Source organism: Lissotriton vulgaris, chromosome 9, assembly GCF_964263255.1.
Source record: "Lissotriton vulgaris chromosome 9, aLisVul1.2, whole genome shotgun sequence".
NCBI lineage: Eukaryota > Metazoa > Chordata > Amphibia > Caudata > Salamandridae > Lissotriton > Lissotriton vulgaris.
In genome coordinates, this window is record NC_141697.1 from 478,149,611 (window position 1) to 478,165,558 (window position 15,948).

General features: G+C 42.4%; 1 protein-coding gene across 1 annotated transcript in view; it reads right to left on the reverse strand.

Annotated features, from left to right (window-relative positions):
- Positions 1-15,948, reverse strand: part of SYNE2 (spectrin repeat containing nuclear envelope protein 2) — a 1,750,628-nt gene that overhangs the window by 1,007,816 nt on the left and 726,864 nt on the right. Inside the window, exons 72-73 of the mRNA XM_086937933.1 lie at positions 8,811-9,017; positions 4,925-5,203 (exon numbers count right to left, since the gene is read on the reverse strand). Of these exons, the coding sequence (XP_086794059.1) occupies positions 4,925-5,203; positions 8,811-9,017 (486 nt within the window). The remainder of the gene's footprint in view (positions 1-4,924; positions 5,204-8,810; positions 9,018-15,948) is intronic.

The window sequence follows — 15,948 nt, forward strand, 5'->3', positions numbered from 1 at the left end:
ATCCTATCTAGGGTGGAAATATCGACGTTCTGTCTATGTATCGGTCCACACAGAGTTTCAACGAACTAAAGAATTAATTTATCCATTTTGAAACAAGTGTAATTAACAGTGAACACACATTATTCAAATATTGTATATATATGTATGCTTATGATTATGTTTATTGTCTAAATTTTCATTGAGCACCCTGTCACCAGTCACGACCCACTTTCCCATTGTACACTTTGTTGATGTATTGTTTGTCCTGGACAGCTTATATATATATATATATATATATATATATATATATATATATATATATATATATATATATATATATATATATATATATATATATATATATATATATATATATATATATATATATATATATATATATATATATATATATATATATATATATATATTGAGATTCAAACTGTGAAGAAGGCTAAAATACAAAAATGTGCCTATATCTTCTGTTTGTGGTCAGGTGTTTGTTTTTACTAATTTCTCCTTAGAATTAGTTTTTTTCACAATTGTATATTCATTATATCTTCAATGTAAATGATTCCCGACAGAACCATTGTTCTTCTTTAGTTAAACTACCCAGGTTCAGAGGGTTACTGGGTTACCCCATTACGTTTAATGGCCCTTTTTTGTATGTCAATTATTATGGTTATCGTGCTGTAGTTGGCTGGGAAGAGGGAGAAACGGTATATCTAGGAAGACAGAAAGAACCTTCCTGGTAGGTGAGTGGTAGAGCGTTGACCTGAGAGGAGTCCTGCCATTGTAGCCCGAGATTTCAGGGAAAACTTTTAAATTAAATGAATATTGGTGCTTAACAATGTATATTGTAGACCCTTCAGCATGATCTACATAGTATGCAACCATAAATTGATTAATTACTGAGTCGCTGTAGATTATATGTTGTCATAGAGAGGTCAATTGGCTGGAATCACCCCCCTTCAATATATTTTTGATTCCTAAGCAGCAGCAGTCTCCCAAAGACACCAAATGGCTTATTACTAGACAGAATAAAGGGCAATTTGAAGAAATATATTTTGTCTCAATAAGCACATGTAATATGAAGCTTGGACAGGGTGAGAGAGGGAAAGGCTTATATTAGGATTGTTTTTAGACATTTAATTTGTCATGTTTAACAGTATTCAATGCAAATCCCCTGTCGAGATACACCAGATCCTTGTAGCAAGGAAGCAACATTGTTATTGTGTTAACTCATTTTCAATTGGCTTCACCATTTGTTGAATTACATCTTGTGGCAACAAGCCATACAAGAACTATGCATTCAGCAATGCTTGCCATGTGATGGATACAGATCTCAACATGCACATATTGCAGCAGGCCACAGGAGCTTGAGACAGAGAGCCTCGGCCCTCCAGCGGGCTCCCATTCTGTATAAAGCCAATAAATATCATTGAGAAATTAAAGACTCTGGGGCCCCTCACCACATTCTATTGGGTGGGGGCATCATTTTGTGCTGCAACAATTGCAGGCCACCTTAACATTCAGGATATATAGTATCTCCCTCCATGCCCATAGTAATTCTGTGCCCCTTCTTGGCAGAATGAGCTTACATATCTCACCCCCACAGATTTTAAGGAAATGAACCCCACTATACAGCTTACAACTGTGCAGACCTATGGAGCAAGGGATGGGCAATCCGAGAACAATTACCAATTGTCACCCCCAAGACTGTGGAATATAAAATGCTTTATGCAAGTTGGAGAAAGGAAGACCCTTTGCAGATACTTCCAAAGTACTTTCCGTAAAGTTTGTAGGGCCCTTTTGTTTCCTCTCTGCCACAGTTTTCATGGAGGAGGGACCGCCATGAATTCGGTCATAATATGTTTGGTAGGACCGTGGCGGTCCCGCCAACCATATTGTGGCCTCTTGAGTATTGAAATACCACCAGCTGTAGCGGGGCAATGGTGGTCCAACTGCCCTAATTGTAATTGGGCAGTCAGAATACCGCCACTGCCAGGCCCCCAGACTCATAATAGATCCCAAAGTGTTTAAAGTCTCACAAGATTATAATCTTGTGGCCCACAATGATCATATATACTGATACACACATGAAAGTAAAAATATCAAAAGCACATAATAAGGGGTACTAAACGTCACAAATGTATGATGTTGTAAGTCAGATAAATACTCCAACCCAGAGGCTAGAACACTGTACCCCCAAACGAGGGTCCAATAGTGCACAAGATGAGAGTCCTAACTCAGCACATAAATATTTAGAAATCATCTCATAACCTTTCCCCTCGCAGAGCTGAAGGAGAAAGGCATAACTTGTGTGCCAAGCAGTAATAGTAATCAAGAAAGCCATATATTGTGGAATTTAGTGTAAAGAACACAACTGTACTCTACTACTATAATCACAACTGACCAGAGTACGGGTCAGGCAAAACATGGAAAGAATCGCAAAGGTAGTTAAAGAACCACAAACTCCTGCAGTAAACAGAAACATCACACTGGGAATACATACTGCAACGTAGTGATGAATAAACACTTCCATCTACAAAGTAAGAAAGAAATAAAGCAGAGCCTTCGAAGACATGTCTAGGTGTCTTTATCACATCGTGCAGCTCAAAATCATAACAAGCTGAATCAACATGAACACCAAATAAATGTACACCATCAAATGAAATATCTTTGAGGCTATTCTGTATGGGCTCTGAAAACCCAGATCGATGAAGCCAAGCTTGTCTGCGCAGTGCAAATGACTGAGACACAGCTCTACCCATGGAATCAGTGGTGTCCATACCACATTTTACAGTGAATTTTTCTGCCTCTTGGCCATTACACACCATCTGCGGCAGTTAACTTCTGGCTTCCTCTGGGAGAGAGTGAAGCGTACTCTCCACTAAGTCTCATAACACCTGGGAAAACCTTCAGAGAATAAATGTAGTATTCAAAGATCGTAATGTTGCACTTACCGAAAAGATCAGATTCCTCCGACAACTTTACAGCCATCTGGACTCTGTGCTTGATGGAAAAAGAGGGAGGGCATTTGAGTCTGCAGAGGCTGTTGCTACTTGCACAACCAGACCTTTTGGGGAGGGATGTTTTAAGAGACAGACATGGTCCCCAGGGGTGGGCCAATCCCTATGGTATATAGCCCTGTCTACAGGCATTCCTGTTTTCAGCCTTACCCAAGCACCTAACAATATGTTGTGGAGAAACTCATTATAAGGAAGTACGGTCTCCACTCCTGTCTTACCCTGGTGTAATCATCAACCAAAGAGTCTGTAGACAATTCCACTGAAGGGAGCTGGCAATCTAAGACAACATCTGCCCACCATGATACCACTGCATAAGAGGAACTCACCTCTGTTGCCATACCATGTGGAGAAAGCAAATCTGAAGCTGGGGAGGATGTGAGGGCCACTAGCCTCGCCCAGGTCTATCAGCCAATTTTCCTTCAAGGGAGGCTGGACAGTATTGTCAATTGGGTATTGACACCTATTTTCTCCCCTTCACCTGTCAAACTACATTCCCATAGTAAGACCAGAAACAGGCTGTATAGGGGCAGATGGAAAGTTGCTTTAAGAGGTTGGCTCCATTGATGTCACTGAAGTAATGTGTTGATGTGAAGTCGAGTATTTGGTGAGCCATCAATTTGCACAGCTTACCTCTTGGGCTGACCTGACTCTGATGCTGAAGGTGAAGACCTTGAAGGGCTGTGCAACAGCACCATCTTGAATCCGATAACAGATTCAGAAGGCCCAACTGGCACCATGGGCAGACCCGCCAGCGAGGATCCATTAGGGGCACCTCCCACCTCGATGGGGCTAGAAAACATGGCAGAGAGGTATTGAGGCCCAAAGACCTTAATCAGGGAAATGTAATATTCCTGTATTCGGGTTAGAGTCACCCCAGTCCCAGGATATTTAGGGAGGTGCAAGGTAGACTCCACAGAATGCTCTACAACTGAAAGTTGGGCGACAGTGTCAAAAACAAACTTAAGTTTTGACTCTTGGTGCTTCAGCGCTTCCCTTAACGTCGACAAAATGGCCCCTCACCTGAACGGCTACTGGACCGGCCACTGCACTTCGGCGAGGACTGACAACATTGCGTACCTCAGACAGTCGCACCACCAGAAGTTTCATGCAACGCTATCTCAACGCCTTCGGCCAAAGATGGTGTCAGGAACCACACACATCCGCGTCATGGTGGTCTCCCAGGCACCTCAAACAGGACCTGTGACCACATCTGTCTGTCACAATATCCACAGGATTTAAACCCTGAAGGCATTGCGAAAAGCACACTGTTTCTCACACCAAATTTGGAAATGTGACACAAAATGGGCCCCTAAGGTCTACAAATGCATTTTGCAAGCACAGAAAAAAACGAACTGATGTCAGCGTGTTCGGGAGGTGGGTTATATGGATTCCATCTGCACATCGCATGATGACATAGATACAGAGAAGAGCGGCGCCCTTTTCTGACGCATGGACAGGCTGTGAAATCTTTTTCCAGATACAGTCTAGCGCCTGGGGGAGGATTCTTAAGTAAGTATCTATGGCTAGATGTCTCTACCAGATGACATATTTTCCTTTCCATATCAATGAGTCAGTTTCTGAGTCATCTAACTTCCAAGGCCTGTACTGTAGCTCAAATATTTTCAATTTTATAACCAGAGTCTTGCTAATCCCATCTCCACATATATAAAAAAAGAACCCAGACAAAAATCAAAAATATCACCTATATTAATGAGAAGTTTCATGTCAACCCAATGTGAGACAAAATCAATTTATGGCATTAACCCTGAGTTCATTGACCGTTTAGAGCTACACAGCAATGTGGTCTTGGAATCCTGGATGAATCCCAATCATGTATCATTGCAGATTCCTTATCCCAAGTAGTAATGAATAACTCTGTTTGTAAGTTGGCTTTTTATATTAATATTCAGGCGTACCTTGGATAGTTTGGCTGTTATAATCTCCTGAGTGTCAGTTACGAGTTCAGTGACTACTGTTACCATCTTCCTCACCGAAACATCCTTTTCAGATTCTTCAAGTGTAATACCAGATGTTGTTTCTATGGCTTGCCCAGGTCTCTTGTCTGAATCTCCCTGTGTAATGGTTTCAATTCCAACCTTGAACGATTCACAAACTGGTGTAGAAGTATCTTGTTTAACTGAATCCTGTGATGTTAATTTCATCTCAGAAGATTTTTCTTCCTTCCAGAGAGACACCTGTAGTTTTAGAACATTGAAAAGGTGTTACTGAATTATACAGTGCCTTTTTTAGACTAGCATTAATATTCCATAGCATTAAATCTGTTAAATTAATGTGAAAGAACAACAACATGGCTGTATAGTTGTACAAACAACAGGTTACGTTTGTGCTAAGTGGAAGGATCTCACTGATCACCAATCATTCTTTCATTCGGCTATAGCATCTGGGAGATGAGGCACGCTAGAAGCTATGGAGGAGGGCACAATCTTATTAAAAACCCAATGCTGAAATTTGGGCTCCCATGCTTCACCTTTAGAGCAAGGTTTCTTGATCATTAGCAATGCCTGGTGAGGACCTCTAATGTAAGCATGGGCGAATTTTGCGAATCTCGCGTTCGCAAATTTTGCGGATTTGCGAACTCGCAATCCGCAAAATCCGCGAATTCTCGCGAATTTGCAGATTTTTTTTTGTGTGTTCGCGCGGGTTTCTGCCAGTTCGCGAGGGTTTTGTACAATTTCGCAAACGCGAACTTACCTGTCGGGTCGCAAGTTTTGCGAACTTGTTGTTTCTACGTGTCCAGCCTGTTTGGGACACTCTTCTTCATCACTGCCACTCTCTGTCACCACTGCCACTCTCTGACTACTCATGCCACCCTCTGGCCCACCCATGCCACCCTCTGTTTCATCACAGCACCCTCTGGTGTACATTATTGTGGCAAAGCAAAGCACACCTTCCCTGCCTCAAGTGACCTGAATTAATTTGGGGCTGATTAATGTGTCACAGAATATTTTTTTAGCTGGCACCTGCTTCCTTAGTGCTTCCTGATTAGTGATCTTTTGCACTTGCTAAGTGCTTTCATTGTTGCAAAATTAGTTACAACACCTGCCCTGCCCCAACTGACAATAATGAATTAGGGGCTGATTAATGTGTCACTGGATTTGAACTTCCATCCTGGCTCCTGCTTGTCTGCCTTAGCTGTAATTCAGGACCTTTGCGTAACTATTCTGAGGGTCAGAGCAGGGTCACATAATAGTTGCAAGTAGGCAACTGAACTCTGGAGGGGCCCCTCAGGAAGCACTACAGGAAATGGCTACTAATGATGAGCTTGAACTTTTGAACCTGGTAAGTAGTTTCAGTTTTGCTAAGATCGTATTTCTGCAATTTAGCGCTTATTCGCGGGGCACGAAGTTGAACTGGGAAGTCGCGAACTCACGCGAACAGTGCGAGCAAGCCATAAAATCCGCTGCTCGCGGATTTGCGAATTTTGCGGGAAATTCGCGAATCTCGCGGATTGCGAATTTACCGAAAATCCGCAAAATCCGCGAGCGGAACGGATTTTCCGCCCATACTTACTCTAATGTCACTAATATGGCAAGAAAATCTAAATGTTATTTGGCAAGAAATACTATTAGAAGTGTAAGAAATTGATCTGATGTTGACTGGGGTATGAGACCTGGTTAATCTTTAATATATGACTTGTCATATGTTCTTTCCCCTTTAAAGGCTGAAAGACTGCGCCCTGGTAGCTATTTGCCATTCCTAATCGATCTAATTCTCTGGTTTGAAATTCCCTTTGGGCCCTACTGTCATTTCACTTTTCCTCTCCCCATATACGTTCTTCTGACACCATTAAAAAGTAATTTGTGTAATCTTTGTCCCGATGATGACCTAACGTAATACAGCGCGAAAGGCCGTCGGCACAATGCAGCAACCTTATGGCCTCTGGCATTTAACATGCTTCTGTAAAATGATTCTCTCCAGTATTCATGTGATGAACCATTTTGTAACATATGATAAGTCTTATGGTAAAGATTAATTCTGAAGAGGTATAACTAGGTGAGCGGAGTGCAATTTCTCCAAAAAATGGGAGCACCAACTTACATATTTGTAGTGTTGGTGCTGGGACACGAGGTCTGGGAGGGAAAAGGGCGTCATTGTGAGGCAGGAGGTTACACAGGTCGAAATGCTATCAACACAACCCAGTGAATTTATGGTCTAATTTATTAGTATTCAATTTACCAACCTCAGAAGGATGGAGGTCTGAGTCAGCCTTGCCTTAATTGAAACTCATGATGTAAATATACCTAAATTACAGTGACAAGGATTTAATCTCTGAGCCATCCTGCAAGGTTTGAACAAATAAAAATTAAAAATACACCTATTAAGTTGTATATACCTCAATTACACTGGCCAATCATATTGTAGCAAGGGGTAACAGTACTGAAGACTGTCATCCTTCACTTTAATCCAGTAAAAACTGTCACTGTGTAGGCTCATCCTGGGAAAAAGATTCTTTTTTGTTTTTAAATAAGTCTAGGAGTGGACTAAGTAATATAACTCATGTTGCAGCTTTTGTCTTGATATGCGTCTCTCCTCTTATGCCCGGTACCTGCGTGGGCTCCTTGTTCCCACTTGCATCACCCAGCAGTTGACCTAAGCATAAGTGCAACTTCCCATAATACAGATAAGCTGGTAAGTCAGACCCTCTGGTGTAGTCATTCAATTCTGCACCTTCTCCCATATCATTCAGTTCAGTCCTTGCAGTAGAGAGATGTACCACAGCAGACAGTGCCACTCAGTAGAGAGGAGTAAGAACAACAATCCCAGGGTTTGACATTTATTTTTATTTATTTATTTTCGGTTCTTATATAGCGCTTGAATTCGATCTCCAAGGAGATATCTCCGCGCTTTGTTCTTTCCGAAAGCAGGACTAGACGGTGATATCTGGGACATGGCAGTACTGTGCAGCTGACAATGGCAGCATGCATGGTGCATAGGCAAACTGGGTACAAGGGACCAATGAGGATGGATTCTATTTGAACTGAATACTCTTGGGGTCCTTGTGGAAAGGGTAAAAGTGGAATAACAGTGGGTATGCAGTGGATGTGCATGCAGGGTGCTGAGATACACTGGAAAGAGGAATGTTTAGTCTATTTCTGCTTGAGGTCCAAGGGGTTCCTTATTCCCTATTGGCGAAATATATTTACATATTTCATATTTCCCTATATCGCCACAGAACATTAAGTGTTGAAGTAGTTAAATGATGAGAACCCCTGGGGATTAAATAATTATTCAAAATTTCTACCTTGACTTTTAGGTCCAAGAGTCCATACACATTTTAAAGTAATGGGCTAAAAATTAAAAATTTAACAGAAAACAGTCATAATTCCCAGATGTGAGTTTAAACTCAGCTAGGAAGCCAATACATCCCCAAAAACAGAATCTGTTTTCCTATCATGTGCTCCACTTGAAGCAATGTTTCCAAGACACTTTGGGCCTGATTACGATGGTGGTGAAAATGCCACTAACAGCCTGTCGGTGGCGTTTTCACAACCATCGTAAGCAGGTTTTACCCCCGCCACATTACAAAGCTGGGTGTGTCTTTGGCGGTCAGCAAGACCGACCACCACGGTTCCAATGGGCTCAAGGAGCCCTTCAGACCGTCGGAGGGGAATCATATCCTTACAATGGTGTTGGCGCGCATCACTGTAGGGATTATGATGTCCCATTCCTAGGGGGTTATCATTGTTTACACACATTTGTTTATGTATGTTCACTGATACATCACATTTAGCTTGGCATTTTAACATTAATAACTGTTAGTTTTCAGACAATTGGGATCACCTGGCTAAGTATGTCCCCTGTTTTCTTTTTGGATTCTTCAGGAGGTTCTACTTCACTGGGATGATCCAGTTGTTTACTCACATGTTCCTGCTGAATAGTTTCTAAGTCCTTCTGATCCATTTCCTTAAACACTGTAGACATATCTTTATGTAATCCAACCAAACTTGGAATCTTCTCTTTTATTTCTTCTTTCTTGCTGTCAGACTCCTGCAATTGTTTTCCAATAATGAAGTACATAAATAATCGTATCACATTATTTGTAATTTCATTTATTATACGATATATCAAAGTTGATAAATGAATCAAAGCATGGTCAATACAGTTGAGGGAAAGAACAACACTCTTTCTGATCTATACAAAACAAAATTACTTGGAAAAGCAAATTAGTATTGTGTCCAATTGTTTTACAACCTGCTTGACATTCCCAGTGATAGTTTCAGATAAATAGCTGGAAAATCTACAGCAAATGGTAAATTGCTGCAATGGGGTACTCTTTGCCACAGATTACTTAGGTGACCCTGTTGAATTCTGGACAGTTCCCTCAATTCCTACATAGAACGTCTCCCCAAAGTCCACAACCTCTGTGTTGAGGTTTGGAATGTCTGACAGCCTTTCATATACGCCTCCCAGCTTCAAGGTTTATGGCCTTTTCAATGATAGGTTACATCCCAGACCACCAATACCCTCACTTCCCAACTTGTAAAAATATACAGCATTTTTGTTAGGAAATCTACAGAGCTGTTGATAACTCAAAATACAAAATAAAGACCTAATTTAAAGAAAAGAAGGCTCTTCCTTATTTATTAAGTCATTTGGATAAGGTACCGACGTTTAAACATATAGAAATGAATTATGAAACTGTATTTACCAGAGTTACTACGTTTTTCAATGACTTAAATAGAGGATAGATGGCTTGTGAACAAATGCTTTCGCTGCAAATACTTATTGAATTTTTTTGAGATCATCATACATATCTGGCACCATGTAAAAATATTTATTTTAAAAAATAGGAATCAATTATGATACACACTTTATACAGGACATGCCAGGATATAACAAGTAATGTCAGAAGTCTGATTTAAATGAACCGGGGAATGCACATTAGTAGTATATTATAAGTAGACGTTTTCAAAATGACAGGTGTATCCACTAAACCTACATAGTTTTATTCGTATGTCTAGAAACAACTGTGGGGAAAGTATTGAACAACATGCATTATAGGGAATTAAGTAGGTCCAACTTTACACATAATCGCACATGACATTAACTCAGAGTTTCAGGATTTAAAAGCACGTGTGAGCAAGGTGTTGATTGCTGTGTGACTTAGTATATATGGGATATAGCTCATTAGAGTCGATTATAAAGCCCACAATAGTTCCAAGACACACTAGAGACCGAACTGTACTATGGGTACCTTCGTAAGGTCGAATATCACCTTGGTGACCTGCAAAACTTTTTTAAGTAGTATGTGTATTCCGTATAATACTTGCCATTTGGGATGCAGCAGGAGAAACAAGTCTCCAAGGATATGATGAAGAGGATAAGATTGGGAGGTGGGGTAACAGCAAGGGAACTAAATAATGCATTATAAAAGGAAGGCTTGCTACAGATATGTTGTCTGTTTGTCGTTATGTAGTACCGCCACTTACAAGCTTGCTCTCGAGGACCGGCATTGGTCATACTAGGATTGGCATGTTCTAAAAAATGCGTGGACACCCACATACTTTAAATGTATGAGTGTTTAAAACCGTGAGTGATTTAGTTATTGCAGGGAGCACTAGTAAGTCAGTTTCCAGTGAGGGAATGGGCAAAGGGCACACCAATATTATGGAATTGTATAGGAAGGGATTTCTATACAGGGGAAATATGTTCCTCATAGAGAAACAGGAAAATGGAAAAAAAGAAAAAAGATGTTAGAACTGCATTAAAGATTGTTGCATGAGCAAATAAGTATTTGTTCATGAGAAAATGGAATCCACCCTGCGCACACTTCACATGAGTGCTACTGGGAAACGGCATGGATTCTGTGAAAGACAAAAATGGACTCCAAACACAGGAGGAACACTGGGGTAAATTCCAGACTTTTCTGAGAATCTGCTTTCTTGCACATCTCTTTTGCCCTTTCTGTTAAATATATGTATGGAGTGGCACTAGAGGGTGCTCCGTGATGATGATACCAGCCCTCCTCACTACCCTAACTGCATGTGCCGACTTGGATTGTACTGTTACATATAGTCACAGCAACCCAGAGTCACTAAATAATTGGATGGTAGCTGGAATTAGAGACGTGGCCCTAACTCTTACCCATTCTAGGGCACTCCTAAGTTCTGTTTCCACCAGCTCTGTTTACCAGCCCTGTAGAATCTCAGAGAGCCCATCTCCAGCAGTGCCACTGTGTCACAGACAGAACAACACAGACAAGACTTGCAAGCAGACTGTGAGTAGCAGGGAGGGAGAGTAAGCTTATACATGCTGGTTACATCACTAGGTACCTACAACAAGTTTTACAGGTAGGCATGACCATTTGTAATAACTTGCATGCTCTCCAGTCTAATCGTGCTTGTAACAGGAAACTGATTCACATCAATTTATAGGAATATTACACTGCCCTACTTTGCATTGGACCTTGAGGTGCGTTCTTTCACTAATTAAATATCAATTCCCTTTGGTGAGGTGGGAATTGTATTCATTTTCTCTGGTACCTAGGATAGTTTGAATTCTATTTTCACATGAACTGTAGTCACTACATCAGAAATAGCTGGCACCTTCTGGCTAATTAATACATCCGATTTTACAAAGATATATTATCAGACTTTCTGAGTCCAATTGTTTATATTTCATCCCTAGATCCTGAACTGATAAATGAGTATCTTTTTTAACTGGTTCCACTGAAGTTAACATCTTCTTCGATGTTTATTCTTTCAGACACTTATAATGTTTCCAAATTTAGAAGTATATAAGCAAGTGGTGAATACGTTTCTTTGTTTTTGAATTTAAATAGAGTGCTCGGTAGGGGGTGATAAATGAATGCGCTTCATTGGTCAATCAACGTTGTACGCAAGAGAGTAGTAAGAAGAATTAAATACCCTCACTTTTAACAGTATACACCGTTTGAAAAGGTGATAAGAGCAAACGTAGCAGTCGTTTGTGGCACTGTGTAGTAAAGAGTCACCACTCCAAGTAGGTTCTGTGAATATTTTTATTAGTTATAAGAGAACAGGTGCTTCCAGCTTGGCGGTTAATCTTTCAACACGAACGTTCTATCTCGCACTCTAAGGACCTTGGTATGGTCCACACTGGACCATACCAAGGAGGGGGAGGGAGAGGGGAGGGTGCGGGAGGGTCCAGCAGGTGAAGTTACAACACACCTTCCCCCCTAAGGAGAACAGAGGGAATGAGATCCCGGGGCCCCTGGAAAGAGGGAAGAAAGATAGAGAGATCGAAGGGAAAGACCAGAATGGAAAGATAAGAAGAGAAAAGAAAAGAGAACACGGGGGAAAGAAGGGCTGGGCCAGAGACCAGAGCAGGAAGGACTGAAGGTGAAAGAAGGAGTCAAGATAAGGCGACCCCCTTAAACTTGCGAATGAAGAACAACTTTGACGCTGAGACCTGAACCCCCCAAAACAGGAGACAAGAGGCTCCTTACACATTTCCCTGAAGGAACAAAAAAAAGGGAAAAGATCCAACTAAGCGCCTGTCTAGTAAGATAGGTGATACAAGCACTTCAAAAGTTAGTTACTCAGTTGTCCCAAGAGACGGTGACAACTACCCAATTCTCTTCTGCATATGGTTAACTCCGCCGTCGTGGTGAAGACCACCACCGCTTCCGGCGGTGGAGTTGCTGAGAGATAGGGTTGAAAGTTCCGTGTGGTCCCTAGCCACGCTTTATCCCCTACACGGAATGGGTGACTGTTCTGTACACTAAGATGCTTTTGAACGAAATGAGAGCATAACTTTGCCCTTCCTTCTGTTCCCTTTAGCTTTGGTCACATCCATGTTTGGTTTAAGTTGAGGGATTGGGGAGGGAACTGATGCCTGATGGTACTCTGTATTCAAGTCGTCAGGAACCGCTCGGCCAAAAGGTACTCTGCGGACATGCTCAAATCCTCAGTTCCACGTACCAACTCACCCTGCTGGCATTGGCAAGCATAGATCCCTTTGAACAGTTTATTCATTTGTATATTTATTTATTTATTTATTTATTTATTTTCTTCGGTAGTTTCCTGGACCATATTTCACTGCTTCTGACCCTGCCCCTGTGTCCGGTTTCCTTCTCATTGGTCTCCTTGGCGTTATGTCCCGCAAAGTTTCTCTTGTGGCACGCCGTGCTTGTGCTTCTCGTACTTTCACCTGTTCAAGCCTCCTCGGGGACTAGACTTCCCTCCAACTTCGCCCCAGGATCAACCTTGTGATTCTAGCCTTGTCCCTTGTAAACCCTAACACAGCTTCTTCCCAGCCTTCTGGGAGCCACCAGACTCTTCCAAACGGATTTTTAGGGTACTGGCTTGGTACGTTTTTGAGTGAATTCTCACACCCTCCTTGACGATTTCCTCTTCCCATGTTCGTGGGAAGATCAGATCTCTTATACAGTCTGAGTTTGAATTCAACCCTAGCAGAAAAGCTCCATGTATTCTTAATCCTGAGGCGGATTGGTTTGGAAAGTTCGTCCACTACTATCGTGGAATGTGTTACTCTGTACGTTTCCACCTTAACCCCCTCTTTTACTTCCAAAATATCAAGTTCCCTGATCATTATCACAAAGTTTTTTCTCATCTTGTTTCCAACATCCTTTACCTCTGACATATTCTGCTTTATTTTGCGCTTGACCATAGCTGTTTCTGTTTTCTTTTTGTTCCTCCAGACTTTTCTTCTTCTTACTTCAATGTCTAAGGATGGATACGTGTTTACCTTCAAATTCACCAACCTGGTAAATGGGAAACTGTTATTTACAGCCAACCTTATCCTGGACTCAGAACCTTTGGGATTTTTAATTCTACTTAATTTCCCACGTTCCATCCCTTCCGGTACTGCAACCACCTCTTCTGCATTATTCACCTTAGCTTTCCTGCTTCTCTTCATGTAATACCACTCTGTCTCTTCTTTTCCTTTCAATATCAAGTTTTCACCTACGTCTGCTGCTTCCACTTCATTTCCTATTCTCAAAGACCACTCACTCTTCCTCCGGTATTTGTCCATTGCTGTTCTTTGTAACTCTAAATCTGCGATAGATCCCTTAAATACTCCACCACTATTGATGGTATGCATCAGTTTAGCTTCGCTTTTGTTCCTTACAGCTTCGATATCTCCCCTCTCTCTGCATATATTTCTCCTTTGTACTTTGGCACTTCTTCCTCGCTTATTTTGTGCATTTACATCATTCAAGTCCTTTTGCCGACCTTTTCTTTTTGCGCCCTTACCGTCTCTCCCTTCACTGTTAATATTGGCTATCCCTTCTCCACTTTCCCGACTGTTTGTCCATTCTTCTCCCACTTTCTCTTTATCCACGGGTTCCTCCTTCTCCTCAGAAAGGGTTATGACGAATGCTATGCGTTTTTTCTCATCCCATCTTCCTCTCCTCCTTATCCGCTGTACCAATCCTTTTTTTTTCTCCATTAATAGCTTAGGATGTGATTGCCTTTTCTGATGACTTCTCTTTGCTTTACTTCTAATATTCTCCTTATGTTTCGTACTTCTCTTTTGGGGCTCCAATGGTAAGGTCTAGTTTCATGCACTACACTGAGATCCCTTAAAATGCTTTGCTCACGACTCCTGTAGCTTACTGATCCTTGTCCATCTCAAGTTAAAGATCCTCAAAGGATATAGAATCTCAAAGGAGATGCTCTGCCTCAAATCTGAGTCAGACACCACCCTTATAGTTCACTGAGCACCTTGCCCTTCAGAGATTTCCTCACGTAGCTTCACCACGCTGCCTCAGTACAGTTTCCGGCATAGGACACGAGGTTTGCCACACTCCCTTTGTTCCTCTGAAATCTCCACACACAGCTTAAAGAACAAGTTACTTACCTTCGGTAACGATATATCTGTAAGAAACATTAGTTAGTGTTAGATTCCTTACCTTAGAATATCCCCAGGCGTCAGTCTGGATCCGGAAACTTTTGCGTAGCAGTACCCCTGCGCGTCGGTAGGCGTCGTCTGCAGGCGTCCCCTGCGGCTCCGCGTCCGTCGTCGGCGTCGTGCGCCGTGATGACGTCGCTGGAGTACATAGACGCCGCCTCCGCGCGCTGACGTCAGTTCTTTGCACACAGCTGTTCCGCGCCAGGAGACGCAGAGCCATGAGAGAACCAACACTGGTGCCATGTACAAACTAGGGCCCTGAAAGGGATGACCTTAACCCTAGGTATCAGTTCGCAGAACGGGGAGGATGGGTGGGTTCGGTAAGGAATCTAACACTAACTAATGTTTCTTACAGATATATCGTTACCGAAGGTAAGTAACTTGTTCATCTGAAAGAAACACGTTAGTGTTAGATTCCTTACCTTAGAATACATACCCCAGCAATACCAACCCCGGTGGTGGGTCTGCGAACCAATACAAAACTACACCAGAAAGTCCTGGAGGACAGAACGGCCAAAGAAGCCATCCCTCCGGACTTGACTGTCCAGGCAGTAGTGCCTCGCAAAGGTGTGCAGCGAGGCCCACGTAGCCGCCTGGCAAATGTCCTGCAAGGGGACTCCCCGGCCCAGGGCAGTAGTAGCCGCCGTGGCCCGAGTGGAATGGGCCCGTAGCCCAACAGGAGGCTCCTTCCGAGCCAAAGAGTAGCACGCTTTGATCCAGAGGACGACCCATCGAGAGATGGTTCGTTTACAAACCGCCCGTCCCTTCTTCGCACCCACGTAGCCAACAAACAGTTGGTCATCCACCCGGAACTGGCGTGTGCGATCCATGTAAAATGAAAGCGCACGTTTTGGGTCCAGACGATGGAGCCGCTCTTCATCCTTTGAAGGATGCGGAGGCGGGAAGAAGGAAGGGAGGGTGATGGACTGCCCGATGTGAAAGGCCGAAACAACCTTGGGCAGGAAAGAAGGTCTAGTCCTCAGAACCACCTTGTCAGGATGAATGGACAGGAAAGGAGGTTGGACAGAAAGAGCCTGGAGCTCACTCACCCTCCTGGCAGAGG